This window comes from Melozone crissalis, unplaced genomic scaffold (genome assembly GCF_028551555.1).
Source record: "Melozone crissalis strain CALT ecotype California unplaced genomic scaffold, PUWL_Pcris_2 ptg000086l_1, whole genome shotgun sequence".
In the NCBI taxonomy this organism is placed as follows: domain Eukaryota; kingdom Metazoa; phylum Chordata; class Aves; order Passeriformes; family Passerellidae; genus Melozone; species Melozone crissalis.
Genome location: NW_026535863.1, coordinates 3,463,936 through 3,490,855, shown reverse-complemented (window position 1 = coordinate 3,490,855; position 26,920 = coordinate 3,463,936). Strand labels below are relative to the sequence as shown.

The following is a 26,920-nucleotide window of genomic DNA, read 5'->3' as shown; positions in this document are numbered from 1 at the left end:
GCTTTCTGATGCTTCTTTTATTGAAGGATGTTCCTTTTTGAGTGTCAGGTTAAGGATCAGGAGAACTTGGTGATTGCAGCAAGGAAACACCACCTCCCTGGCAGTTTTGGTGCTGTTACCACCTCCTTGGCTTTAAAAAGTTGAAATGGCAAAGCCTCAGGTGGGATTGGGGTGTCTGGTTTGCATTTATTTCCCTGGTTAAACCTGTCACTGGTGCAGAGCCTTGCAAATCCTTGAGGGGTTTTGGGGCTGGGGCTCGAGCTGAGTGTGTGCAGCACATTTTGGGCATCAGCAGCAAAGTTTTACAGAAGTGCTGCCAGGTCTGATGTGTGTGAGCATCCCAGTGGCCCTGCCGGTCCTGAAACACCAGCAGGGATGGGGCGAACAACAAAGGCAGCTCAAAAGCAAAGGGATCTCCAACGTTGGGGTAAATAAATGCAGCGTGAAGATTTCGCCTGCTGTGGCTCGTGCTTCCCTGCACATCCAGGGTCGGGTTCCTCGTGGATTTATCTCTTCCTGGGGTGACCCCACACTCTTCCCACCTGAGCTGGGGCATCCCAGCAGAGAAGCAGCAGAGCTGGAGTGGTTTTGGTTAAAGAAGTGCACAGGCAGCTCAGGTTGATGTATTTGCCTGTAGCTGTGTTTCCTGATGAAGAAACAAAGGTTTTCTGGCTTTCAAGATTCTCTCCTGGGGGAAAATAAATAAACCTGACCAGTTTTGCCCCCACATTACAGCGTTGACTCCTCCCTTTCAACAACCTTGCTGTCTGTATTTCCTCCTTGCAGCAAAAGCCCCTGGGTACCACAGGCTGAGAAGTTTGCAATGACCAAATTCAGTGCTAATCAAGGTCATCTTCAAGCTTGAAAACCGCCATTTGTTCAGATTATTTTTTTTTCTTTTTTTTCTTTTTGGCAAGCCTGACTGGGAGCTGTGTTTTCCTACATGTGGTTTGGGTTTTGGAATCCCTAAAATAAAGATGCGGGGTTTTGTTCAGGGCAAATCCCAAATTCCTTAAAACTGTTCCCGCAGATGTGAGCACGATCCGAGGCAACTGATCCTGGGATTGCATGGCAGGAATGAAACCATGGAGGTCCAGATGGTTTTTTTTTTCTTTTTATTTCCTGGGCAAAGGGACAAACTCACAGAGGAGCCAAGCTGCTCTCTGTGATTTTCCGTATTTCAGGAATCAGCGGTGAAGTCGTTGAATTTTTAAAAAATTGAGTTTGGGAAATGCTCCCTCCTCTCCTTCCCTTGCAGTGATGGAGCTGTGGGCGCCTGCAGTCGCAGTGGGGAGGTGTGAGGGAAGCTGTGAAACCTGAAATTTTATTGAAACCTGAAATTTTATTGCTGGTTCTGGGCTCAGCCTGGAACAACACATCGTGGAAAAGCTTTGGAGGGAGCAGCGCTCGCAGTCAGGCCATGGCAAATCTCTGCAGTTTCCCTGCTCAAAGACCTTTAGATGAAAGGGCATATTTTATTGATTTCATGTTGAGTTTATTGCCTGTGTAAAAGCCAAATAGCCTCTGCTGGCTGCATCACTGAATATTTCTGCATTTTTAGGCTGCGACTGACACACTTCTGCTGTGTTTTCTTGCCCCGTTTGACTGTGAGTGAGTCATTTTACTATTCTGTCCCTCAAATTCAGGATTAGTGGGATAAGGAGAACACGTGGCTAATGGGAGAAGCTTTTTCGTGTTTTTAAAATACTTGAAAACAGTTTGTAAAATGCTGTGTTAACATAGAGACGTTCATAATAATTATACGGTGATTATTATGAATGTGCATTAATAATTAATTATGGTATTAACACCTATATCTGTGTGCTTTATGGGGTCCTTAGATGGAAATATGTTACTTGCAGATATTTTAAAAGGAAAAGGAGCCTTCCTGGAGATGATTCCCTAATGGGAAGTGCTCTGGTGTTGGCTCTCCAGAGGGGTTTCTTCATCTCTTTCATGGCTTGGTTTATAATGAGCTGCACAGCTGGAGGCTCAGGAACAAACTGAATAATCTGAATTTGGTGCCTTTGGGGAGTGCCCCAGAATGTGCAATGTCTTGTTTCTGCATCAGGAGCGGTTTGCAGAGGAATTTGATAGAAATTCCCTGAAGTGGTTTGCTGAGCTGACGTGGGGGATTGCAGCACTCAGTCCTTTTTCCAGACTGAGATTCAGTACATTTTTAGGCAGTGACCACTCGTTCCCCATGCCAAAAATGCACTTGACACTTGTAACTGATGCACTTTTCAGCAACAAAGCTTTGCTGTGCAGGGTTTGGGATGGATTTCCTTGCAATTGCAATTGCACCCCCAGACGCTTTCTGCCTGCACATAATCACCACAAGGGAGCCTGGCTGACACCAATGAGGGAACCCATTTTTAAATGATGTTTTTCTGGATAATTGTGATGGTGTTTTCTGTGATGGGACTGTGTTTAACCTGCAGTGCTTTTCTTTGTTGCAGAGATCCGTGCCCAGTTGGTAGAGCAGCTGAAATGCCTTGACCAGCAGTGTGAGCTTCGGGTCCAGTTACTGCAGGACTTGCAGGATTTCTTCCGCAAGAAGGCAGAGATTGAGATGGATTACTCCAGGAATTTGGAGAAGTTGGCTGAGAGATTCCTGGCTAAAACTAGGAGCACCAAAGACCAGCAATTCAAGTAGAGTATTTCCCTTTTGTTTCTGCCTTTTTTTTTATTTTTTCCTCCTGCTGTAGATTTGATTGCCAGGACAGGAATGGAAAAGAGAGTTGTTTGAGTGAATATAGGCACCAGCGTTGAATTGCAGAGCCAGACATTCCCCAGGTTTGTGTTGGACACAGAAGCCATTCCCTGCTTTTAGGTGCTCATTGATATCAGTAATTCCTGCTACGTTGTGTGTTGTTAATAGGGTGTGGGATGTAAGAACTGGAATGTGCAGAAAAGGAGTCATTTTGGGAGAAGTGGGCAAAGCTGTGTGCCACATCTGATGGACAGGATTTCCTTCAGTGTCAATGGCTTTGGTTTTCTGAAGGGAAGCTGTTCCCAATCTGTTCCCTGCTGTCAGCTCTCTGTTTTTGGGATCCCACACACGCTCTGTGTGGGAGTTGTGTTGCAGCTCTGCTACTATCACTTCAAACAGCAGGGAAATAAGGCCAGCAGCACTTGCAGAGAGAGCTGTGCCACTGTGGGTGGGGGAATCCCTGGATACCGAGCTGGGGGACTCAATTAAAACCTGAACATGTCCTTACTGACAATCTCTGCTGCTTGAAACATCATTTGCAGCTGGGTCTGGCCTTGTTGCCGGGTGTTGGTTCTTCCTCAGTTCTCGGAGTTGGGGGGACTGATTGTGAAAAACGCCAGTCACTTGTTTTTAAAAGTTTAAAAGTTTAATAGTAATAATATGGTTATAAAAATATTAATACAATTAGAGTAATAATAATTTGGACAAATTGAATTAGGACAATATGAGACAACAAATACAAAGAGTTACGGACGTCCAGGTGCCTTTTTCTGGGTAGCATGAGCCTGAAAAATCCCCCACGTTAACAGAGGATTAACCCTTAAAAACAATAACCTGTTGCATATTCATACACCTCACACATGATGCATAAATTTCATTCAAACACAGGATTCTGTCTGGGCAGTGTCAGCTTCTTCCTCTGAATCCTGACAGCACCTTTGAGGCAGGAAGAAGTTCATTCTCCTGATAATGGAGCAATAAATTCTCTTTCTCTGAAAGATTCAGGTGTCCTGTGGCTGCTATCTCACTGCCAGTCCTTTCTTTAAGAAAAGTATCCTACATAGCACAGTTTGTATTTTAACATTTTGTTATAACCTAAAACTACATCTAACACACTACTTAAGAGAATTAATACAGCATCACTTTCTAACACAACACATACAATATTCATTTGAATATTTCTGAAAAGCCAATCATAAAATACATGCATTTTTCACACTGATGCAGGTGGAACCTGGTTTTATGGGTTCACATCCTCTTGATTCTGCTTTTCCCAGGGGAAGGGGCTGCAGGAGGGGCTGTGGGGGTGAGCCCAGCCCGTGCTCCCCATGTGGGCAGTGCTCAGCCTTGTTGGGCTGTGTTGTCAGGGCAGCAGCTGAGGAAAACAAGGAGCAGCAGCACCCTGGGATCTGAATCATTTCTGAGATCTGAGAGGATCCATCTGGGCCCGCTCCCACCCCAATGCAGCGTCACTTTTCGCATTGTTTGGGTCGGGACGTTCTGCCTGTGTTTGTGCTGTGCTGTTGCTGTGTTTGGAGGGATGCGGGGACACAGCAGCTTCCCGTTTCCAGCAGCAGCTCTCTCTGTGGAAGCCATTAAGGAGGCACCATTTTAGTTTCCTGTCTGCACAGCTTTGATGTCATTCACTGGGGTTGTCATTTAGAGCACACGTTGTGCTGTGTGCTCAGGAAAGACTGGCTCCAGAGCAGAGCTGTGTCACACACTGGGGAAAACTTGTTCTGCACATCCATGAACCTGTCAGAGTCTGAAAGATCGTTCCTTTCCCTTTCCTTTCCTTTCCTTTCCTTTCCTTTCCTTTCCTTTCCTTTCCTTTCCTTTCCTTTCCTTTCCTTTCCTTTCCTTTCCTTTCCTTTCCTTCCCTTCCCTTCCCTTCCCTTCCCTTCCCTTCCCTTTCCTCTTTCCTTTCCTCTTTCCTTTCCTCTTTCCTCTTTTTCCTTTCCTTTTTCCTTTCCTTTCCCCCTTTTTCCTTTCCCCCTTTTTTTCCTTTCTTTTTCCTTTTTCTTTTAGAGTGAAAGTGTTGTTACAGCTATAAACACTGCACATCCTGCAGGTGCCTTTAAGATGACACCAATAGAGATGATGTCTCGATTACAGTTTTCCTCTGCAGTGTGATGGATGTTCTCAGTTGATTTTGTTGTTACTTCTGGTGAAAATTGAGGTGATTTTCTCTATATTACATGATATGAAACAACCCATCAGAAACACTTCTGTATTCAGCTTGAGAAAGTGGCATAGAAATTTTGCTTGGGGATTTGGAATGAATTTATGACGTGGAGGTTTTGACCAGAGTTGAACAGAATCCTGCAGGATTTGCAGAGGGCTGGTGTTGCTTGGGCTCCTGATTTCTCTTACTTTACCAGCAGATTGCCAGAAAAATGCCTTGCTCTTGGAATATGGTATCCGTGCAAGGCCTGAGCCATAAATACACAAATTAATTTGGTCGAGAGTTGGAATGAGTGAGCAATAACACGATGTCTGAGGCTGCTGGGTGTGTGGGCAGTGTTGGCCAGCAGCGGCACAGGTCAGGCTGGCCAGGCAGCACTCAGGACGGTGCCAGCGTGCCACAGGGATCCTTAGGGAACAATTCCCTTGTGCCCACCTGTCCCCAGTGCTGCCCTGCCTGAATCTCAGGGACCGTCCTGGCTGGCATCTCCTGTGGAGGTGCTGGAGCTGGAATCCCATTGGGAGCCTCCCATTTGATCAAAACCAGCCATCAGCTCCCCGCCCCTCAGGATTACAGTCTGGGACAGGAGCCTGCTCTGTAATTGCCTGGCTCTGACCCTATAAATACCCCATAATAGCCTGCTCTCCCCAGAACTGGTAATTATGGCAGGAGGCACCGTATCATTGCCCGCCTGCTCCCCGTGGCACATCCCCTTTTTAGATCTCCTGACACGGAAATCTGTCAGGCAGCCACCCTGTAATTTGCATTTTCCTGCTCTGCAGCTCGTGTGGGATTGCCCACTTGCTCCCACTGTGTTCCTGCAAGGGAATGCTCCCCAGGGCAGGAGGATTTGGGCTGAGCCCTGGGATTGGAGTGTGTGGGTTCCTCCATGCTGGGGAGAGCACAGGCTTCAAGGAGAGAGCAGAGTAGGATGTTCCCAAAGCCCAGGGAGGTTTATTTTATTTTATTTTATTTTATTTTATTTTATTTATTTTTATTTTTATTTTTATTTTATTTTTATTTTATTTTATATTTATTTTTAAATTTATTTTATTTTATTCTATTTTATTTTCAAATTTGTTTTATTTTTTAATTTATTTTACTTTTAATTTAATTTAATTTTATTTTTAAATTTTTTTTTGTTTTATTCTATTTTATTTTTATTTTATTTTATTTTTTATTTCATTTATTTTAATTTTTATTTCATTTATTTTGAATTTTATTTTATTTATTTATTTTATTTTTTATTGTTTTTTATTTTATATTGGTTTGTTTTATTTTATTTTAATTTTTTATCTTATTTTAAATTTTATTTAATTTATTTAATTTATTTAATTTTTAATATTTCATTTATTTTATTTTTGTTTGTTTTATTTTATTTATTTTAATTTTTAAATTTTATTTTATTTTACTTTATTTTTTTTTTCCCCTCCTCTGTAGATTTGATTACAAGGACAGGAATGGAAAAGAGAATTATTAGAATGAGTGTGGGCACCAGCACTGCTCTGAATTCCAGAGCCAAACATTCCCCAAGTTTGTGTTGGACACAGGAGCCATTCCCTGCTCTGGGTGCTCATTGATGTCAGTAATTCCTGCTGGGTTCTGTGTTGTTAATGGGGAATGGGATATAAGAATTGGAATGTACAAAAGGAGGCCAAAATCTTGTAACTGGGGTTGCTACAGGAGCTTGTTTTTCCCAGGTTTGGTGTAAATCAGAGCATCCATCTCACAGGTGGCTCTTGGGTCTGGGGGTGACTTTTAGCCCCCCAAAAAGGCTCAGTCCCTCTGCACTCACACCCTGAGACCTCCAACCCCAGCCTTCACTTCTCTTATTTCGTATCATTTTTGTCCTGGAGGCATTTGCCTATTCAGATCATCAATATGAAAACCATGGCAAATCTTGAGTGATGCTTTTGAGGGAAAAAATGGAAAAAAAAGAGAATAAAAAAAAAGAAAAGACAATGCTACAATGCTATTTTAAGGCCACATTTTAAATCAAGCTAATCTTTGGAAGCAGGATCCTGAGTAGCAATTGTCAGCTGGAGAGCTGAATGTCCAGGATATCCCAGCATGAAATGCAGATGCCTTTCTGGCAGCCTTTGCCTTGGAGTAGAAGATGAAGAATAAGTCTGGCAACCTTCAGGCTGAGCACTTGTAAACAACAGATGTTCATAACTGGAATCTTTTGGAAGAGAAGGGCAGGGAGCAGCATGGATGTCCATGCTTGTAATTCTCAAAATTTGCACTTAACACTGAGCTGTGTCAGGGAAAATCAGATGTGAGGTTCAGTGAGCAGCTTGCAGAGAAATTCAGCTTTAATTTTCCTAGAAGTAAAATGATTTCTGTAAAGCAGGGTTGGTGCAGGTTGTGAGGGAGGAATTGGCAAAAGCATTTGGGCCACGTGGGCTCACTTACATTATTATTATTATTATTATTATTATTAATAAACATTGTTATTTTTTGTGGTTCTTTTTGCTGAAACAGAATCCTGCACATTTTATTCTGAGCCTGTCAAATAACCCCATTTGGAAGCTTTTTGTAAGCATTAAACATTCATTGATTCAGTGACCTGTGTGACTGCAGAGAGCCAGGGATTCGTGACCAGCAGAAATGGATGGAAAACCTCAGGGAGGATTTTTGTGCTGTTTTTCATCATCTCAGTGATGCCAGTCTCACACCACACTGCTGTGATTGTGGCCACACTGCAGAGGGCAAAATTCAGAGAGGGTTGCAGGAGTATTTAGAGGAACAGTGAAATCTCTGCTCTCACCCTTGGCCTGGCTCCAGCTGTGGGAATTTGCAGATTTGGCTGTCCTGGGATGCACCAGCCTGGAGGAAACATCCAGGGAAAATCTGAATATTTGGGGAGGTCAGGAGTGGAACAGGAGAGTTCAGGTGTTGTTTTAAACACCTCACTCACAGCAAGGATGGTCAGGGATTTTCTGTTGCTGTGCCAGTGGAACCTCCCTTGGATCCTTCATCAGATCAGGAGTGATGGGTTCAAATGAGAGGGGAATTTAGGTGAGATATTGGGAAGGAATTCCTCCCTGTGAGGGTGGGCAGGCCCTGGCACAGGGTCAGAGAAACTGTGGGAGAATCCAAGGCCAGGCTGGACAGGGCCTTTCTCCTCAGTAATATTTTCATTCTCATCTAATTCAAATCTAATTCATTCCTTCACCTTGTGCTCCTTATGGAAACACAAGGTTCCTATTCCTGGTTTGTGGGTGTGGCTCTAGGTTTGGTTTTTTAAATTTATTATTTATTTTGTTATTGGTTATTTCTTTATTTGGATCTGTTTTGTAAGGTGACTTCTCTCCTATTTCTTGCAATGCCCAGCTCGGTGTCTGTGGTGTCTGTCTGTCTGCCCTGCTTGTCTTGAAGCAGATCAATCTTGGATTGCCTGCCAGTCCCTTGTATGAATGAGTAATTTAATTAAGATACTTGAGACTCAATCTTCCCTTCTGATCTTTTTGAGACCCAGCTGAAGCCTTTGAAGTGGAAGTTGCGCAGGACCTGATCGAGATAAACACCCGAGAAACCACAGCGGCTTCATCGTTTGTGGTTCCCTAAAAATCTGTGCACAGCTTCCTTTTCCTGCTCCCAGCCAGCCCCCGTGGCTGTGATCTGCTGGAATTCAGGCTAACCTAAACAAACTCTCCACACTCACTATCACCACACCATCTTTACACCAGTGCTTGAAATAAACCTGCATCTTGGCATCTTCCTCCTCCTCCTCATGGGGGAGGTTTGAATCAAAAAGTTGTTGTCAGTGTGAAGGCAGCATCACTGTGGGAAAGTTCATATTCACATCCTAAAAGTTTTTGGGTTGATCTCATCAGTTTTACCTCTCCAGGGTGAAGGGGGACTGTGTCACTGTGCAGAATGTGTTACACCCCCAGTGACATTTCCCTTTTCCATCCCTCCTCTGGGTGACATGGAGCTGGGAGCAGAGTGCCTTTGCCAGCTCCTCTGAGGGTTGAAATGCTTAATGGGAACCCCAGTTTGCTCCCTGCCATCTGCTGTGGTGAGGATGAAGAGGTTTTTTTGTGAGCAGTTGTACAATTCCTGCTCCCTGTTGGGAAAATTGTGCCCACGTCCCACCCCAGGGGAAGCTGCAGCTCCAGAGGTGCTTTAAAAGTTAATGTGTGCGGAGTTTTAAAGGATGAAGTTAATGTGTGTGGAGTTTTAGAGGATGCTTGGGAGGTTTGAAGCAACTATTTAATTTTCTGTCTTATTTCTGCCTTGAATATCAGCTTTGTGCTGACAGCAAATAATCAAGGAGAGGTTTTGCCTCCGAAATGCTGGATTTGTACAAAAGCAAGGCGCTGAAGGGGTTATTAAACAGCAAAAACAGCAAGAAATGAAAGGAATTTGAAGTGACAGCGTGGCTGTGTGTGGCTGGAGCGTGCTGAAGGTGACAAGCCCAGCTGCGCACCGGGGGCTGTGGGGTTTGGGGTGGCTTTTCCTGCAGGATGTGTGACCACAGGGAGCGTGTCAGCACCCATGTGGCGCCAGGCAGCACCAGCGCCGCCCTCCCAGCCTTTCCACAGGCTGCTGGCATCCCTGCTGTTTGTGTTTGGGGCAGCCAGGGCTGCTGTGGCTGGGACAGCTGGGCTGCAGCTCCCACTTAACTCCTGCAGCTCTCCCGTTCCCCTTCCTGATGGGGTTTCTGGTGTCGGGATGACCCTGAGGTGTTAAAAAGTCTCTTTTTCCCAAAAGAAGACAGGATTCCTTGGCTCTCCTTCTCAAGGTTGTTTATTATTTTTTATCTATCCCATTCTTTCTCTGACCTGCTGAGATCTGTCCATCAGGTTGGTTCGTGGCACACTGACCACCTCAGGGCAGTGTTATCTTTTTATACTAAAAACTACCTGTACTTTATTTACAATCATTTTCCAATACCTGTCACTTATATTAGACAGTCTGTCTCTACTCTGAACCAATCCAGAAGTGTCACCATCACAGCAGAAGATGGAGGACAAGAAGAAGGAGAAAGGCAGAACACACCCAGATTCTTCCATCTTGCCTCCTGAACCCCCATTCTAAAAACCCCAAAATTCTACTTTTCCACCCTGTGATAAATTCACTGTCATTCTAATCAAACTCTTGAGGCTTGTAACTCTTCACACAAAGTTGGGAATTGTTTCCATGGGTTAAAATCAAAGGCACAGATGGTTTTGACTCCGTGCCAAAGTCTCTGAGCCCCCTGGCAGGGTCTGGAGTCCTCCAGGGCAGCCAGAGGAATGTCCTGGGTTCTGACATTTCCCTGGGGAATCAGGGCTCTCCTGCTGCTCCCTGCTCCTTCCCCTGGCAGCCAGAATGGTCACTGTTGAGTTGGACATGACAGACAGACAGACAGACACACATGTGATCAGGGTCCAAGAAGAAAAAAGTTATTATTCTGCATGTTCTCCAGCTTATATACTCTTAAAAAAGTGGGATCTTAAGCCATTAACTACATCACAATAATTTATTTTTTATATTTTTATAGAATATATTTTATACATTATATGTTATCTTAATATATTGTATTATATCAATATATTATAGTAATAAATGTCTATATTATATATTTAGATAGTATATTTATAGTATATATTGTACTTATAATTATATATTTATACAATATATTTATATTATTTTTAATATTGTATATTTTTATATATTTCTCTTTATTGGTGCAAAGCAATTAGTGTCAATATAACTGGCAAAAGTTTTACAGAAATTTAATAAGGCACGTATACACATCTACTTATGCACCTAGTTTAGCTTACAAAAATTTTCATGTATCTTTTCTAATCTATTTTCATGCTGATGGCCTTGTCTTTTTCTTTGCTATGGAAAAATATATGGTATTTTTTACACTCAAAAATCACCATTATTTCTTCTATTAACTTAGCGTTGCTTGCAAACCAGCTGTCAGGCTCCTCTGTACAGAACTCCTGGTGCTGATGGGGCTCTGAGGGGTTTTGAGCAGGATTTTGGTCAGCTGGTGGAGAGTCTGGGCAATTTTTGTTGCTGTTTTCATTCCCAAACTCTTCATGGTCACTGGGTAATTTTCACTTGTGGCTCTGCCAGCTGTGGAGGGCAGGGATGGAGTCAGGGGGTTCTGCAGTCAGTCCTGAGCTTTCCAATTTTATTTTTATTTTTTATTAAATCAGGATCAGCTGTCCTGAAACCCTTTATCTAAAATTATCCATATTGCACAAATCCAACTGCTGGTGTCACGAGAAGGGTAATGAAACTCTGCCCTGGGTCACTTTTCCCATTTTCCCAATGTTTCTTGCAGCGGATATTGCTGTCCTTTCAAGTGCAGAAAATTCCCCTTTCAATGGGAATTAAACTGCATTGCTTTTAGGAGGAAAGAAATCTGGTAAGAGTCTTGTACAATAATCAGGGCTTTGCACCACAGGTTTTACTCTTTTCTAGATAAATATTATTGTGAATAAATGGTGTCCAGAGCTGCAGAGGAGGAGATGCTGTCATTAATTCTCCACCTGGATCTGCTGCTGGAGCACCCCCAGCTTTCATCTGGGGTGAAATGCTGCCCTGGGAGACAAATTAATCCTTCCAATAAATGAAATGCTGACCCAAATACACCAAAGTTCCTCTCCTCTCCCCTGCTGCCCTTTGCACTGCTCATTTGCTGGGTGCTCCAGCTGAAAGAAGGTGGGGAAAGTTCAAAGATGAGAAAATGAAGCAGCTTTTAGGAGCTGTGGGACAGATAGAGAATCCTTCCCATAATGGTTTTGCACAGCATTTTGTTCCCTGTGCAGATGCTCTTTGGCGCACTGGGTGCTTGAAATCTTTTTTGTTGTGGTTAAGGCCCAAATGTTTGAGACGGGGCTGTGAAACCTCCTGTCAGACACTGGAGCCATCGCCCTGCCTGCCTCAGGCTCTGATTTATGCACAAAATCCTGGATTCAAAGGGAGAAATTAAAGGCTGCGCTTGGCACACTGCAGCTGGCATTTATAGGATCTGTTTGTTGGGGACAAAAGCTCATGGGAATGCAGGGAAATGGAACTGAGGGTGCATTTTCTGTATCCTCCTCAGCATCCCACCCTCCCCACAGCCTCACTACAGATCCAGGGTTGTGGTGGAATCCTGTCCAGTTGTTCGTGCTCTGTGTCCCTGCAGGAAGGATCAGAACGTGCTGTCCCCGGTGAACTGCTGGAACCTGCTGCTCAACCAGGTGAAGAGGGAGAGCAGGGACCACACCACGCTCAGTGACATTTATCTCAACAACATCATCCCGCGCTTCGTGCAGGTCAGCGAGGACTCAGGGCGCCTCTTCAAGAAGGTAACGGAGTGCTCCAGCACACAGCTTCCCTTTGGTTCCTCTGTATATTTATTGATTTATTTATTTAGTCATTAATTAATTTATTTTTTTATTACAAATGCCACTCCACATATTACTTGTGGAGATATCTATCTGTTTATCTATCTATCTATCTATCTATCTATCTATATCTATCTCTATCTATCTAAAAATATATATGTATATTATATATATAAAATATATATAATATATATTATATTATATATATAACTAAATAATATATATTTATATGTATTATAATATATATTTTATAATATATAATTTATGTATTATAAATAAATTATATATATTATATAATATATATTACCGTTTATATATAAATAAAAATCTATATAAAGTATATATCTAAAATACTACTCCAGCTATTACTTGTGGCGATATATATATATAAAAATATATATAAATTATATTCTATATATATAAATGAATAATATATATTTTATATATATATTATGATATATACTTTATAATATATAATTTATATATTATTTATAAATAAATTATATTTTTATATATAATATATAATATATATTATAGATAAAATAGATTTTATATAAATAATATGTATTTTCTATGCTAATAATATATATTATTTATATTTTATAATTTATATATATTTAATATGACTATATTTATATATTTTATATTATATATATTTTATAAATAATATATATTCATAAAGATATATTATTTATAAAAATATATTTATATATTTATATAAAATACAAATTTATATATATTCATTATATATATATAAATATATATATAAATATATATTGATATATATATAAATATATATAAAATATATATTGACATATATAAAAATATATATAAAATAGATACATTGTATATATTTATATTTATTTATATATAAAATATATAAATATTTTTATATATATTTTAATAATTTCTATATTATATATATATATATATATATACTCCACTATTACTTGTCCGTTTCTCAAGTTTTTAATGGAAAATGAAAAATACATTCCACTTTCACATTCTGTTTCTCTTCTGCTTCTTTCTCCTAAGTCATTGCCTGAGCAGAGGAGGAATCTTCTCCTTTTCAAGTTATGTCACACTGAGGCCTTTTTGACCTTTTAAAACTTTCTGGTAATTACATTATGGTTGATTAGATACTTACATGGGATTATTGAATGGCAGTTACTCTTCAATTCCTCTAATCCCTCCAAAGGAGGAATAATCTCCCTGTTGAATTTCAACAAGGGCTGTGCTGGAGCAAGGTGGCCTCAAAAATGCCTTGGCAAAGCCTCACTTGGAAATTGATATTATCCCAGTTTGGCTGGAAATGGCTGCTTTATTTCAGCCCCTTATAAAGCGGGGCAAACCGTATTTATAGTTCATTTTGGGCAGCTGGACAAGGATAAAAAACCAAATAAATAACCAATTAACAGCAAAATACCATCTCTGGTTGGTTTCTCCCAGGCCAAGGACAAACTCCACATTAATTTGTGCAAACAAAAGGCACTTGTTGTTAAATCCCAGCTACTTCTTGGGCTGTTTGCCAGGAGTACCAGCTTGGCTGAAGGCCACATCAGGTGTTTGATTACAGCTCCACTTGTGCTGCGTGGTTCAAACCAAAAATTGCATCCTCTGCTATCTCGTAGCAGCTGATAAATGGAGAAATTTGGCTGACATGGACCTGTTTGTGCTTTTTCACTGGAGTCCCTTCCCTTCCTGAGCTGCAAGAAGCAGCTTGAATTGGCACTGCAGGCTAGAAAACAGATGAGGTGTGTGATTAAAACATTGCAAAGCAGTTTTGCTGTGGATTTAAAGATTTTTACCCTTTTATAACCCCCCTCAGTGGCACATTTGTAAAATATCCCAAAGCAGCATACAGGATGGCAGAGTCTCTCTGAACTTTAAGCAAAAAAAAGGGATTTTCCTCACCTTTTTTTACCTTTTCCTGGGTTAAAAACAAACTGCTGGCAAAGGCAGGCTGCCTTGCTGTAGGTGTTGATGGAGAATCTACCAACTGAAATTTGGGAACTATTTAAGTTAATGAATTAACTGAATCATTATTGCTGATTAACTGAATCATTAACAGAGCTAATGATTTAGCTTGCAAATAATGCCATGAAACGTGGAGAGGATGGTGACAGAAATCCCCATCTGCTGAGGGAAAAGCAGATCCTGAGGCAGAAGATCCTTTCCTTGGATTTCTTTTTTCCTTGGTTGTTCTCAAATCAGTGTTTTGTGTGATGCTGGGATGGAGCAGGTGAGGTGGGGAGGACAGGCAGGGAAAAAAGGAGGTGCTTGAGGTCCCTTTTGGGACTGAGCTCTTGAGCTGCTGCATCTCTGAGGGTGTGGAGAGATTTCCAAAGGACAGAGTGCAGCTGTGATCAGGGCTGGATGGGTGAGATAAGGAAAGGGAAGGAAAGGAAAGGAAAGGAAAGGAAAGGAAAGGAAAGGAAAGGAAAGGAAAGGAAAGGAAAGGAGAAAGGAAAAGGGAAAGGGGAAAAAGGGGAAAGGAAAAATGATTTTAGTCAGCTGGGCCTGGGCTCTTTCTGCAGGAACTGACAGAACCAGAGCACACAGCCTCACGCTGCACCAAGGGAAATACAGGTTGGATAGCAGGAAGAAGTTTTTTCCTGAAAGAGTGACACAGTGTGGGAAATGAATTTGTAGAGAATTGGCATTTACAGCACGGTGTGGCAAAAGCTGATAGGCCAAGAACCACTTATAATGTATTGTAATTAGGAAATAGTTAACTTCCAATTGTAGTGGTGTGGATTATAACATCTGTGTTGTCTCACCCTTCACATGAGATTGAAAATAGAATAAAAGTTTTTAAAATGTCTCTCAGCTGCCCCATCTGTGGGTCAGAAAAGAGCATAATCTGACAATAAAGTTCTGGAATGTTCTGCCCGGGGAGGTGGTGGAGTCGCCATCCCTGGGGGTGTTTAACCAAGCCTGGATGTGGCACTGGGGGCCAGGGGTGAGTTGAGGGGTTGGGGCTGGGTTGGGATGAATGATCTTGAAGATGTCTTCCCACCCAGTGATTCTGTGATCGAAACGTGTCCTTGTGGCAGTGAGGAGGGGAAAGCAGAGAGCCTGAGGTGGGAACAGCAGCTCCTTCTGCACCCAGAACATCTCCAGGAATGGTGGCAGTGTGGGTTTGGTCTCTTCAGGCTGGCGTGGGGAGTGCTCAGGGTGAGATTCTCACATGGCCACTCTTGGACTCTGCAAAGGGCTGATGGTGGAGCAGGGCTGGGTCCTGTCAGTGTGAAATCAGTGAATTCCAGCAGCCAGCGGGGCTGCCTGCCCTGCACGAGGGCTTCCAGAGGGGTTGTGGTGGCACTTTTGGGGTTCCAGCACCCTGGGAACCCTGGTGTGTGGCTGTGTCTGACAGTGAGCTGGGACGAGGAGATGCAGGATGGATGGATGGATGATGGATGGATGGATGATGGATGGATGGAGGGATGGATGGATGGATGGATGGATGGATGGAGGGATGGATGGATGGATGGATGGATGGATGGATGATGGATGGATGGATGGATGGATGGATGGAGGGATGGATGGAGGGATGGACGGACAGATGGTAGATGGATAAAGGGATGGATGAATGCATGAATGGATTAGGGGATGAAGGGAGGGATGAAGGAATGGATGGTGGATGGATGATGGATGGATGGATGGATGGATGGATGGATGGATGGAGGGATGGACGGACAGATGGTAGATGGATAAAGGGATGGATGAATGCATGAATGGATTAGGGGATGAAGGGAGGGATGAAGGAATGGATGGTGGATGGATGATGGAAGGAATGGATGGTGGATGGATGGATGGATGGATGGATGATGGATGGATGGATGGATGGATGGATGGATGGATGATGGATGGATGATGGATGGATGGATGATGGATGGTGGATGGATGATGGATGGATGGATGGATGGATGGATGGATGGATGGATGATGGATGGATGATGGATGGATGGATGATGGATGGATGGATGATGGATGATGGATGGATGGATGGATGGATGGATGGATGGATGATGGATGGATGATGGATGGATGGATGATGGATGGATGGATGGATGGATGGATGATGGATGGATGATGGATGGATGATGGATGGATGGATGATGGATGATGGATGGATGGATGATGGATGGATGGATGATGGATGATGGATGGATGGATGATGGATGGATGGATGGATGGATGGATGGATGGATGGATGATGGATGGATGGATGGATGATGGATGGATGATGGATGGATGATGGATGGGTGGATGGATGGATGGATGGATGGATGGATGGATGGATGATGGATGGATGGATGGATGGATGGATGGATGGATGGATGATGGATGGATGATGGATGGATGATGGATGGTGGATGGATGGATGGATGGATGGATGGATGGATGATGGATGGATGGATGATGGATGGATGATGGATGGATGGATGATGGATCCATGGATGATGGATGGATGGATGGATGGATGGATGGATGGATGGATGATGGATGGATGGATGATGGATGGATGGATGGATGGATGATGGATGGATGGATGATGGATGGATGATGGATGGATGGATGATGGATCCATGGATGGATGGTGGATGGATGGATGGATGGATGGATGGATGGATGGATGGATGGATAAGGGGATGAAGGCAGGGATGAAGGGATTCATGGTGGATGTTTGGGACCCTGCCAGCCATTTCAGAGCTCTCTCTGCTGATAAGAGCAGCTGTGCTTTTTGCCCTGGCGTGCTGCTGGATGAACATTGTGTGTCAGCCCCTTTCCCTGCCTCTGGGCGTTGTTGCTTTTCTGGGTCTCTTTTCCTGCAGAGCCTTGCCAAGTCTGAGCTGTGTGCCCCAAATGTGGCTTTGGATTGGAACTCTCAGCTGAGCTGCAGGAATTCTTGCAGCACTGTGCTTTTCCATGCCCTTGTTTTGGTTTCTCCTGAGGAAACACGTTCAGGTGTTGGTGTGAGATGCTCCTGCTCAGGGTCTGACAGTCCTGAAGATGAATCCTGGTGCTGTCAGTGGGAATCTGGGATTTGTCTGCCCCCAGGGCTGGTGTCAGTGCAATTCTGGGGAAGATAAATGGTGAAATAACCACGTTTCCAGCAAATAAAACTGTGAAGGGGGAGAATTGTCCTAGTGACAAATAGTTCCACCTTGGGGAGGAGGTGATGTTTGCTTGTTTGGGCAGAGTTAATGATTTAGGGCTGGCTCTGGTGCAGGGCTGCAGTTCCCAGCCCTGGTGCCACCAGCGTTGCTATTCTGGTCACCTCTCCCTCTCCTGGAAAATCATCCTGCTTTGATGTCTGCTCCTTTTCATTCCTTCATCTCCCTTTGATTTCCCCTGCTTGTTCCTCCTTCAGCACCGCTCCTTTATTTATTTATTTATTTATTTCTACTTTTCTGTATCTATGTATGTTTTGATATTTATATATATGTTGATATTTATATATATGTATGTTATAAATATATGAGATATATATATGTAAATTATAATATCTGTATTGTCTCATATATATATACACACACACATATATATATATATATGAGACAATACAGATATTATAATTTACACCATCACAATCAGATATATATATGTAAATTATAATATCTGTATTGTCTCATATATATATATACACACACACACACACACACATATATATATATGAGACAATACAGATATTATAATTTACACCATCACAATCAGAAGTTAGCTATTTCCTAATTACAATTCATTAGAAGCATTTCTTGGCCTATCAGCTTTTGCCACACCGTGCTGTAAATGCCTAATTCTCTATAAATTAATTTCCCATACTTTATCGCTCTTTCAGGAAAAAACTTTTTATGTTTATATATGGGGTTTTATGGTATATATGGGTTTTATATTTATATATGCGTTTTTTTATGGTATATATGGGTTTTATATTGATATATGGGTTTTATATTTATATATGGGTTTTGTATCTGGGGTTTTTTCCCCAAAAAATATTCTTCTATTTGAGCTGATTCCCACTTTGATTTCCTTTACCCTCCATCCCCCTGTCACCCTCTCTGTTTTTATATTTATATATCTATTTTTTCCCCACACAAAATATTCTTCTATTTGAGCTGATTCCCCCTTTAATTTCCCTTTTTCCCTCCATCCCCCTGTCACCCTCTCTATTTTTATATTTATATATGTATTTTTTTCCACACAAAATATGTTTCTGTTTGTGCTGATTCCTGCTTTGATTTCATTTTTTCCCTCTATCCCCCTGTCACCCTCTCTATTGAATGTGACCCTTCATTTCTCTGCATGGTTATCAGGTTTTCTCCCTGTTCCTTGCATGGTTATCAGGTTTTCTTGCCTCCAGACTTATCTTTTGAGTGGGATCCCTTGGGATTATTTATACATGTACAGACCTTTGAGCAGCAGCCTCTTTAATTTCGTCTCTTTAATCACTCTTTCTGTGTTGCCTCTTTGAAATTTTCCTGGAAGCGGCCTCATAATCTTGTTCAAATTGAAGGAAAAAGAAAAAAAAAAATAAAAAAAGAAAATTACCTTTTTTTTTAAAGAACAGACTGTGGAAACCTCACTTTGAGCAGTGTGTGAGCAAAATGATTCTTTTCAGTTTGGCAGATTTTTACCTATGGATGTTGTGAAGTGACTGGCAGATGTTAATGGGTAGAAAAGCAGATTTATTCTGTAGCAGAGGGGCCTCAGGACAGGCCAGGTACCAGCTCAGCATCTGCCTGCCCTGCTGGGTTTAAACCCATTTTCTGCTCTGATTTTAGCTGGGCTGCTGGAGCAGGGACCTTTCCCTGCCATACCCACTTAACTGAGGATATTTATGAGGACAAAACCCTGTTTGGATTCAAGAAAACCAACCTGAGGATTTGAAATTCTCCTCCTATTTAGCAGCTTTGATGGTGGGAAACCCCCCCAGTTTATCTCCTGGTGCACTGCGGGGTGTTTGATGTGAAATAAAAAATCCACAATGAGCTGGTTAAAAGCCTTGCAGTAATCAAGGAAAAGGAATTATTAATTCTCTGAAGGGGTCTGTCATGACCTACTTTACAGCTGCACTGTGCCTCTTGCTGCTCTGGTAGCAGAAAATGACAAATCTTAAAGCACCCCACACATGGAAAAGCCACCACAGGACACAAGTTAATGGTTAAAAAGCTGGGCATTTGTACAAATATTTTCCCACCACGGTGTAAATTTGTAAATGTGCAAATGCTATGGGTGAAACTCTCACTGAGGTGCAGAGTTGGTGCCTCTGTGCTACATCCTGGCATCCTTACCCTCACTCAAACAACATGGGAGTATTTGATGTTTATTCACCACCTAGGCACATTTAATTATTGCTTTTAAAAAGATGCAGACACCTGATACTGCTCCAGAGCAGTTCCAGAATCAGCAGATTTGGGCTCCAGCTCCAGCTGTCACCCTCTGACATAATTTGAGGCAGCAAATTAGATAAAAATCTCTTATCTTGGTGTGTTACACATTCACCCTCCTGTGGCTTGAGCTGTTGTTGGGTTTGTGGGGAAAGCACCTCAGGAAATGTTGATTTTGAAGCCATCCCATCTTTCTGTCAGGCTTGGGAGGACCTTGCTGGGGCTGGGGAATGCTGACAGCATTCCTGAGCTCTCCTCTTTATTATCCCCCCAAATATTTGGAAGCTGAAGTCGTTAATGTCGGGCGGAATGCGGAACAGCCCCGCAGCAGATCCCAAAAACATCTTGATTAAATTAGAGAGGAGGAGGGCTGGAACAAAGAGCCTGTTGAGGAGCTGGCACAGCCCCCCCTGTGCTGGGAATTTATGTTTGAGCCAGGGGTGGCAGAACCTCCAGCCCTGCACATGGTGCAGATACACCCTGGAGTAACAAAGGAGTAGTGTGTGTGTGTGTGCTCAGAGCAGGGAAAACCTGCATCCCCTGCCTGGCCACAGCCTGCTGGGCTTGCCTGGGTGCTGATGGGGAGGAAAAAGGTGTTTATCACCTCTGGGAAGGGAAGGGAAGGGAAGGGAGGAGAAGGGAAGGGAAGGGAAGGGAAGGGAAGGGAAGGGAAGGGAAGGGAAGGGAAGGGAAGGGAAGGGAAGGGAAGGGAAGGGAAGGGAAGGGAAGGGAAGGGAAGCTCATCACCTCCATGGTTTGCAGGGAAGGGAAGGTGTCCTAATTATCTCCATGGTTTGAGAGGAAGGGAAAGGAAGGTCTACGAATCACCTCTCTGGTTTGAGAGGAAAGGGTGCTCATCATCTTCCTGCTTTGAGAGGAAGGGGAAGGGGTGTTCATCACTTCCCTGGTTTGAGAGGAAGGGAGTGGTGTTTGTCACCTCCTTGGTTTGAGGGGAAGGGAAGGTGTGCTCATCACCTCCTTGGTTTGAGGGGAAGATGTGTTCATCACCTCCCTGGTGTGCAGGGAAGGGAAGGGGTGCTCATCACCTCCATGGTTTGAGGAAGGGGAGTTCTCCTCCTCCTCCTTCTCCTCATCCAGAGCAGACAGTGAGGTTGGAGATGTGTTTGGAACACATCCGAGGGAGCTGGGGGTGCTCAGCCTGGAGAAAAGGAGACTCAGGGGTGCCCCCATCACTCTGCAGCTCCTGAAAGGTGCCCGTGCTCAGCTGGGGCTGGGCTCTGTCTGCAGGCACTGACACAGCCACAGCACACAGCCTGAGCTGCACCAAGGGAAATACAGGCTGGATAGCAGGGAAAAGCTTTTTACAGAAAGGGTGATACAGTGTGGGAAATGAATTTGTAGAGAATGAGGCATTTACAGCACGGTGTGGCAAAAGCTGATAGGCCAAGAACCACTTTTAATGTATTGTAATTAGGAAATAGTTAACTTCCAGTTATAGTGGTGTGGATTATAACATCTGTATTGTCTCACCCTTCACACGAGACTGAAAATGGAATAAAAGTTTTTAAAATGTCTCTCAGCTGCCCCATCTGTGGGTCAGAAAAGAGCATAATCTGACAATAAAGTTCTGGAATGTTCTGCCCGGGGAGGTGGTGGAGTCGCCATCCCTGGGGGTGTTTAACCAAGCCTGGATGTGGCACTGGGTGCCAGGGTTGGGTTGAGGTGTTGGGGCTGGGTTGGATTTAATGATCCTGAAGGTCTCTGTGAGCTCTCCCTGCCCAGCCCAGCTGAGGAGCTGCCCCACTCAGGTGTGCAGGAGCTCCTGTGCCTGTCCCAGGGATGCTCCCCCAGCCAGATCATCTCCAGATCTACAGCAGAAGGGTTTAACCTGCTCAGATAACAAGGACAGACAGTTTATGGGCACACCTCACCCCACACACACCCAGCTCATTAGTGGAGCCAATTAATTAAGATTTTGTTGCACAAGCCCTTCCTCACGTTAAGGGAGGCACAGATAAACTTGGTTGCAGGTACAGCTAGGAGTAGATCACAGTAAAGCTGATCAGAATATCTTTTATTTATTGCCTTGTTTACAAAATGAATTGTTCTTTCTTTGCAAAACACACAGAATACTAGAGAAAATACAGAACAGTGCAGAATTGGCTGCTGCAATAGTATTTGCTACTGAGACATTGACAACTGCCAGGGCTTTGTTGTGTTTCCTTGGCATGGATTTTATTCATAATTCCATGGTATTTTCTGGCATGATGCTGGAATCTCTCGTGCCTCGATGGCAACGAGATCAGCAGCCTTTAATCTGCACTTGGAATTCCTTGGGAATACAGGGAAATTCTCTTTGTGCTTCACCTCCACCTCCCTCCACTGCACTCGAGCAACAACTTTTTCCTGACATCCAATCCATTTTCCTCTGGCTTTCCCAAGCAAACCCTTCTGCTTCCTCCAATGAATTTTCATTTATCAGGGTCAGCCAGCTCAGCTTTTTTACTCCTAGACATTTTTTTTTGGTGGAATCAGTGCAGGGAACATTTTACATTAACAGTGCTCATTGCACAGCTCTTGTTCTGATGTCCCCTGTGATCTGTTTTACCTTCACCCTAATGGAAAGGATTTTTCCAGCCCAGCAATCCGGCAGCTCCTTTCCTGAGAGCTCATTTGGAAGCACAGAGAGTTTTGTGTTTTGACAATTCGGCGTCATCTTTACCCCTTCAACCCCAGCCTGCATTAAAACATTCATTTTAATCCGTCCTATAATTAACGCTTCAGCAATTTGTGCAGCAAATGAGCAAGAAATGAGCAAAATGGGCTGGAAAGAGCAGGGGTGAGAGGCAGATGATGGGGCCAGGCCAGGCAGCACTGGGAGTGTGTGTGGAAAGTCATTCTGTGTGAAAAGTTCAGTGCTCAGGGCACTGCAGGCAGTCCCTCCCATTAATCACCTCCATGAGGAGGAAAAGGTTTGGAAAGCCAGGTGTGTTCTAAGGAAGGCAGGAGCCTCCCCTGAAATGGAAAATGTAAACGCCACCCCTCCAAATTGCCATATATTTTAAATTAAGGGGCTCTCAGGCAAAGATTTGGGAGTAGGAAATAACAGTTCTTTATTAGGGAAGAAAAAAAAAGGATAAAATAAACAATGCAGTGAACCAAAACAGCACTGGCAGTCAGAACCCAACGGGACACCCTGTGGGTCAGGCTGTTGGCAGCAGTCCCATTGGAATTGTGGCTCAGCCCTCCTGCAGTGTCAGGGCTGGTTCTGCTGGAGCAGGGATCCTGGAGAAAGGTGCAGTCTCTGCCTCTGAAGATCCAGGGGAAGAAGAGGCAGCTGCTGTTCCACTGGGCAATCCCGTGGAGAAGCTGTGCTGGTGTTCCAGAATCTCCAGATTATATCCGGGTAGGAATGTGTGAAATCTCAGATTGTATCCAGTTAGGAATGTTTGAAATCTCAGATTGTATCCAGGTAGGAATGTGTGAAATCTCCAGATTATATCCAGGTAGGAATGTTTGAAATCTCCAGATTATATCCAGGTAGGAATGTTTGAAATCTCAGATTGTATCCAGGTAGGAATGTTTGAAATCTCCAGATTATATCCAGGTAGGAATGTTTGAAATCTCAGATTGTATCCGGGTAGGAATGTGTGAAATCTCCAGATTATATCCAGGTAGGAATGTTTGAAATCTCAGATTGTATCCAGGTAGGAATGTTTGAAATCTCCAGATTATATCCGGGTAGGAATGTTTGAAATCTCAGATTGTATCCGGGTAGGAATGTGTGAAATCTCCAGATTATATCCAGGTAGGAATGTTTGAAATCTCCAGATTATATCCAGGTAGGAATGTTTGAAATCTCCAGATTATATCCGGGTAGGAATGCTTGGCTCCTCCCTCTGGGCTCACATCTCCCAATGGGATGCTGTAGTTCTTATCAGCCCTGCAGTGACATTCAATGGCTGTTATCAGCAGATAATTATTATTATTATATCAGCAGATAATTATTATTATAATATAATATTATTATCCCTCCTGGAGGGAGGAGCGGGTGTGGAAGAGATAAGGAAAACTGCCCACTTGACAAAAGGCAAGTCCCATCAGGATGGCAAATAAAATACAATTTGCTTGGCAATCCAGGACAGGCAGCCAGAGCACCCCAGATCTCACCTCCTGCTGCTTCCAGAGGTGAAATTCTGTGGGTTTGTTCCTCAAACTCCCCTGGAGGTTGGGAATCACCAGCTCTGTGCTTTTCTCTAAATTAGAGCAATATCTGAACAAACTGATTGTTTTCATCTTGACAGATTTTTACCTGTGGATATTGTGAACTGGCAAATGTTGATGGGTAGAAAAGCAGATTTATTCTGTGGGCAGAGGGGCCTCAGGACAGGCCAGGTACCAGCTCAGCATCTGCCTGCCCTGCTGGGTTCAAACCCATTTTCTGCTCTGATTTTAGCTGGGCTGCTGGAGCAGGGACCTTTCCCTGCCATACCCACTTAACTGAGGATATTTATGGGGAGAAAACCCTGTTTGGATTCAAGAAAGTCTCTCTGAATCAGAGACTCCTCAGGAAAAGCTTTCCTTTGTCAGTGTTTGTTCTGATGCTCTTTTTTCCTGCAGCACCTGGGCAGCAGGGTGAGGAATGTGGGATTGGAACATGTGGAAAATCCAAAGGATTTTGGGCATTGGATGCCTGTGAACCCCATTGTGCTGCCAACAGAGCAATGCCAGGCTGGTCTGAACCACAACACCCCAAAAGAATAAAAAAAAGTCTCAAATAAATCAATTTTTTAACCTCAGAAACTCCAAGCACTGCTGAACTGGACAGTATGGAGCAAAGAATAATTTAAATTTAAATCACATAATCTTTCTCTTCTGGCTTTTCAATTTATCAGTGTGTTTTGGGTTTTTTCCTCATGGCTTAGCACTATCTTGACTTCCTGGGCAGAAATGTTGGTTTAAGCATGGGTTTGGCTGCACTGCCTCTTTATCTCTTTCTTTTCTTGAATGCTGTAGGCATAAATAATCTTGAATTTATCAAATTTGCTTGCCCCAGTAGATATTAAACACTTGTAACACGAGGCTTTGAGCACACAAATGCTGCCTTGGTAAGGAGTGAATGAATAAAATCTATAAACTGAATTAAATTATTCTTGTTCTGTTGTGGTTTCCTTATCCTGCTTTTCTTCTGCTTCCACACCAAGCTGTCCTGCATCCACAGTGTTCCTTGATATCGTGAAAATGGGAAAATTCTGGATTTTCAGACTTGAAAATTGAAAATTTGACATTCTCTGGAAATATCCATTTGTGTTCCATTGAGCTTTTTTTTTCCTTTTTTACCTTTATTTTCTTCCTTTTATTTTCTTTTTTCCCTTTTCCCTTTTTTCCTTTTTCCCCTTATCTTCTGTTTTTCCATTTCTTCCGTTTTTCCTTTTCTTTTTCTTTCATTTTTTCTTCTTTTTTCCCCTTTTTCCTTTATTTCCCTTTTCTTCCTTTTTTCCTTTTATTTTTCTTTCCTTTCCCCCCCTTTTTTCCCCTTTTCCTTTTTCCCCTTTTTTCTTTTTTTCCTTTTATTTTTCTTTCCTTTCCCCCCTTTTTCCTTTTTCCCCTTTTTTCTTTTTTTCTTGTTCTTTCCTTTTTTCCCTTTTTGCCCCCTTTTCCTTTTTCTTCCCTTTTCCCTTTTATTTTTCTTTTTTCTTTCATTTTTCCCCTTTTTTCCTCCTTTTCCCCCTTTTTTTCCCCCTTTCCCCCCCCTTTTTTTCTTCCTTTTTCCCCCTTTTTTTTCCCTTTTTTCCCCCCCCCGACTGTACCATCTGAAATTTCACTTTATTACCACCCCTACTACAACATGCCTCTGTGCTGGGCACTGATTGGATTTACCAAAACTGCTTAATTTGGCCTCAAATTATTTGTGGCTGCCCCTTGCTCGCTTCCTCTGCAGCCTCTTCCTCCATTAACTTTCATTTCTCTGTTCTGTTGCAGAGCAAGGAAGTGGGACTGCAGCTCCAGGAGGACCTGATGAAGGTTTTGAATGAACTCTACACGGTAAATCAAACTCATTTCTTGGCATCTCCTCACCCAGAAGGGAGAAGTGTTTGATTTCTGCCTGAGAAATGCTGCAATCCCTGCTCCAAACCTCCATAAATCCCATTTTTTCCCCCTCTGTTTTTGTGTTGTTTCAGCTCGCTGAGTGTTGTCTCCTCACAGATCTCACCCTCACACACTTTGCTGCTGTGATGGTTTAAAAAGGAGCCAGAAACAGGAAAATTATTCCCAAATATGCCCAAAATCTTGGGGTTTGTGTGGTGTGAGCTTATTTATCCCTCAGCTCTCAGCAGCTCCTTTTACAGGGAGATTTTCCCATCTCTGCTTTTTATTTCTCACTAAATCCACTGGAGACCCCAAAGAGGAGGAAGAGGAGGGAGGATGTGTCCCCAGATTCTCATGTACTGCATGGGGATTTTTCTGATTTCTGCCTGAGAAATGCTGCAATCCCTGCTCCAAACCTCCATAAATCCCATTTTTTCCCCCTCCGTTTTTGTGTTTTTTCAGCTCTCTGAGTGTCGTCTCCCCTCAGATCTCACCCTCACACACTTTGCTGCAGTGATGGTTTAAACAAGAGCCAGAAATAGGAAAATTATTTCCAAATATGCCCAAAATCTTGGGGTTTGTGTGGTGTGAGCTCCTTTTAGAGGGGGATTTTCCCGTCTCTGCTTTTTATTTTTCAATAAATCAAATGGAAACCCCAAAGAGGAGGAGGAGGAGGGAGGATGTGTCCCCAAATTCTCATGTGCTCTGTGGGGATTTTTCTGATTTCTGCCTGAGAAATGCTGCAATCCCTGCTCTAAACCTCCAAAAATCCCATTTTTTCCCCCCTCTGTTTTCATGTTGTTTCAGCTCTCTGAGCTGTTGTCTCCCCACACACTTTGCTGCAGTGATAGTTTAAAAAAGAGCCAGAAATAAGAGAATTATTCCCAAATATGCCCAAAATCTTGGGGTTTGTGTGGTGTGAGCTTATTTGTCCCTCAGCTCTCAGCAGAACAGCTCCTTTTAGAGGGAGATTTTCCCAATTTTCCCATCTCTGCTTTTTATTTTTCAATAAATCCACTGGAGACCCCAAAGATGAGGAGGAGGAAGAGGAGGGAGGATGTGTCCCCAAATTCTCATGTGCTGTGTGGGGATTTTTCTTCTCCTCACAATATTTAATGGTAAAACCTTTTGCTTGATGAAAATTTTGCTTTTTATTTCTCACTAAATCCACTGGAGACCCCAAAGAGGAGGAGGAGGAGGAAGAAGAGGGAGGATGTGTCCCCAAATTCTCATGTGC

General features: G+C 42.9%; 1 protein-coding gene across 4 annotated transcripts in view; it reads left to right on the top strand.

Moving 5' to 3' along the window:
• The window catches only part of SRGAP2 (SLIT-ROBO Rho GTPase activating protein 2), a 134,097-nt gene that overhangs the window by 37,879 nt on the left and 69,298 nt on the right, over positions 1–26,920 (top strand). For all 4 annotated transcript variants that reach the window (XM_054290704.1, XM_054290703.1, XM_054290705.1 and 1 more), the window contains exons 2-4: positions 2,460–2,652; positions 12,037–12,199; positions 25,576–25,638. In XM_054290704.1, the coding sequence (XP_054146679.1) occupies positions 2,460–2,652; positions 12,037–12,199; positions 25,576–25,638 (419 nt within the window). The remainder of the gene's footprint in view (positions 1–2,459; positions 2,653–12,036; positions 12,200–25,575; positions 25,639–26,920) is intronic.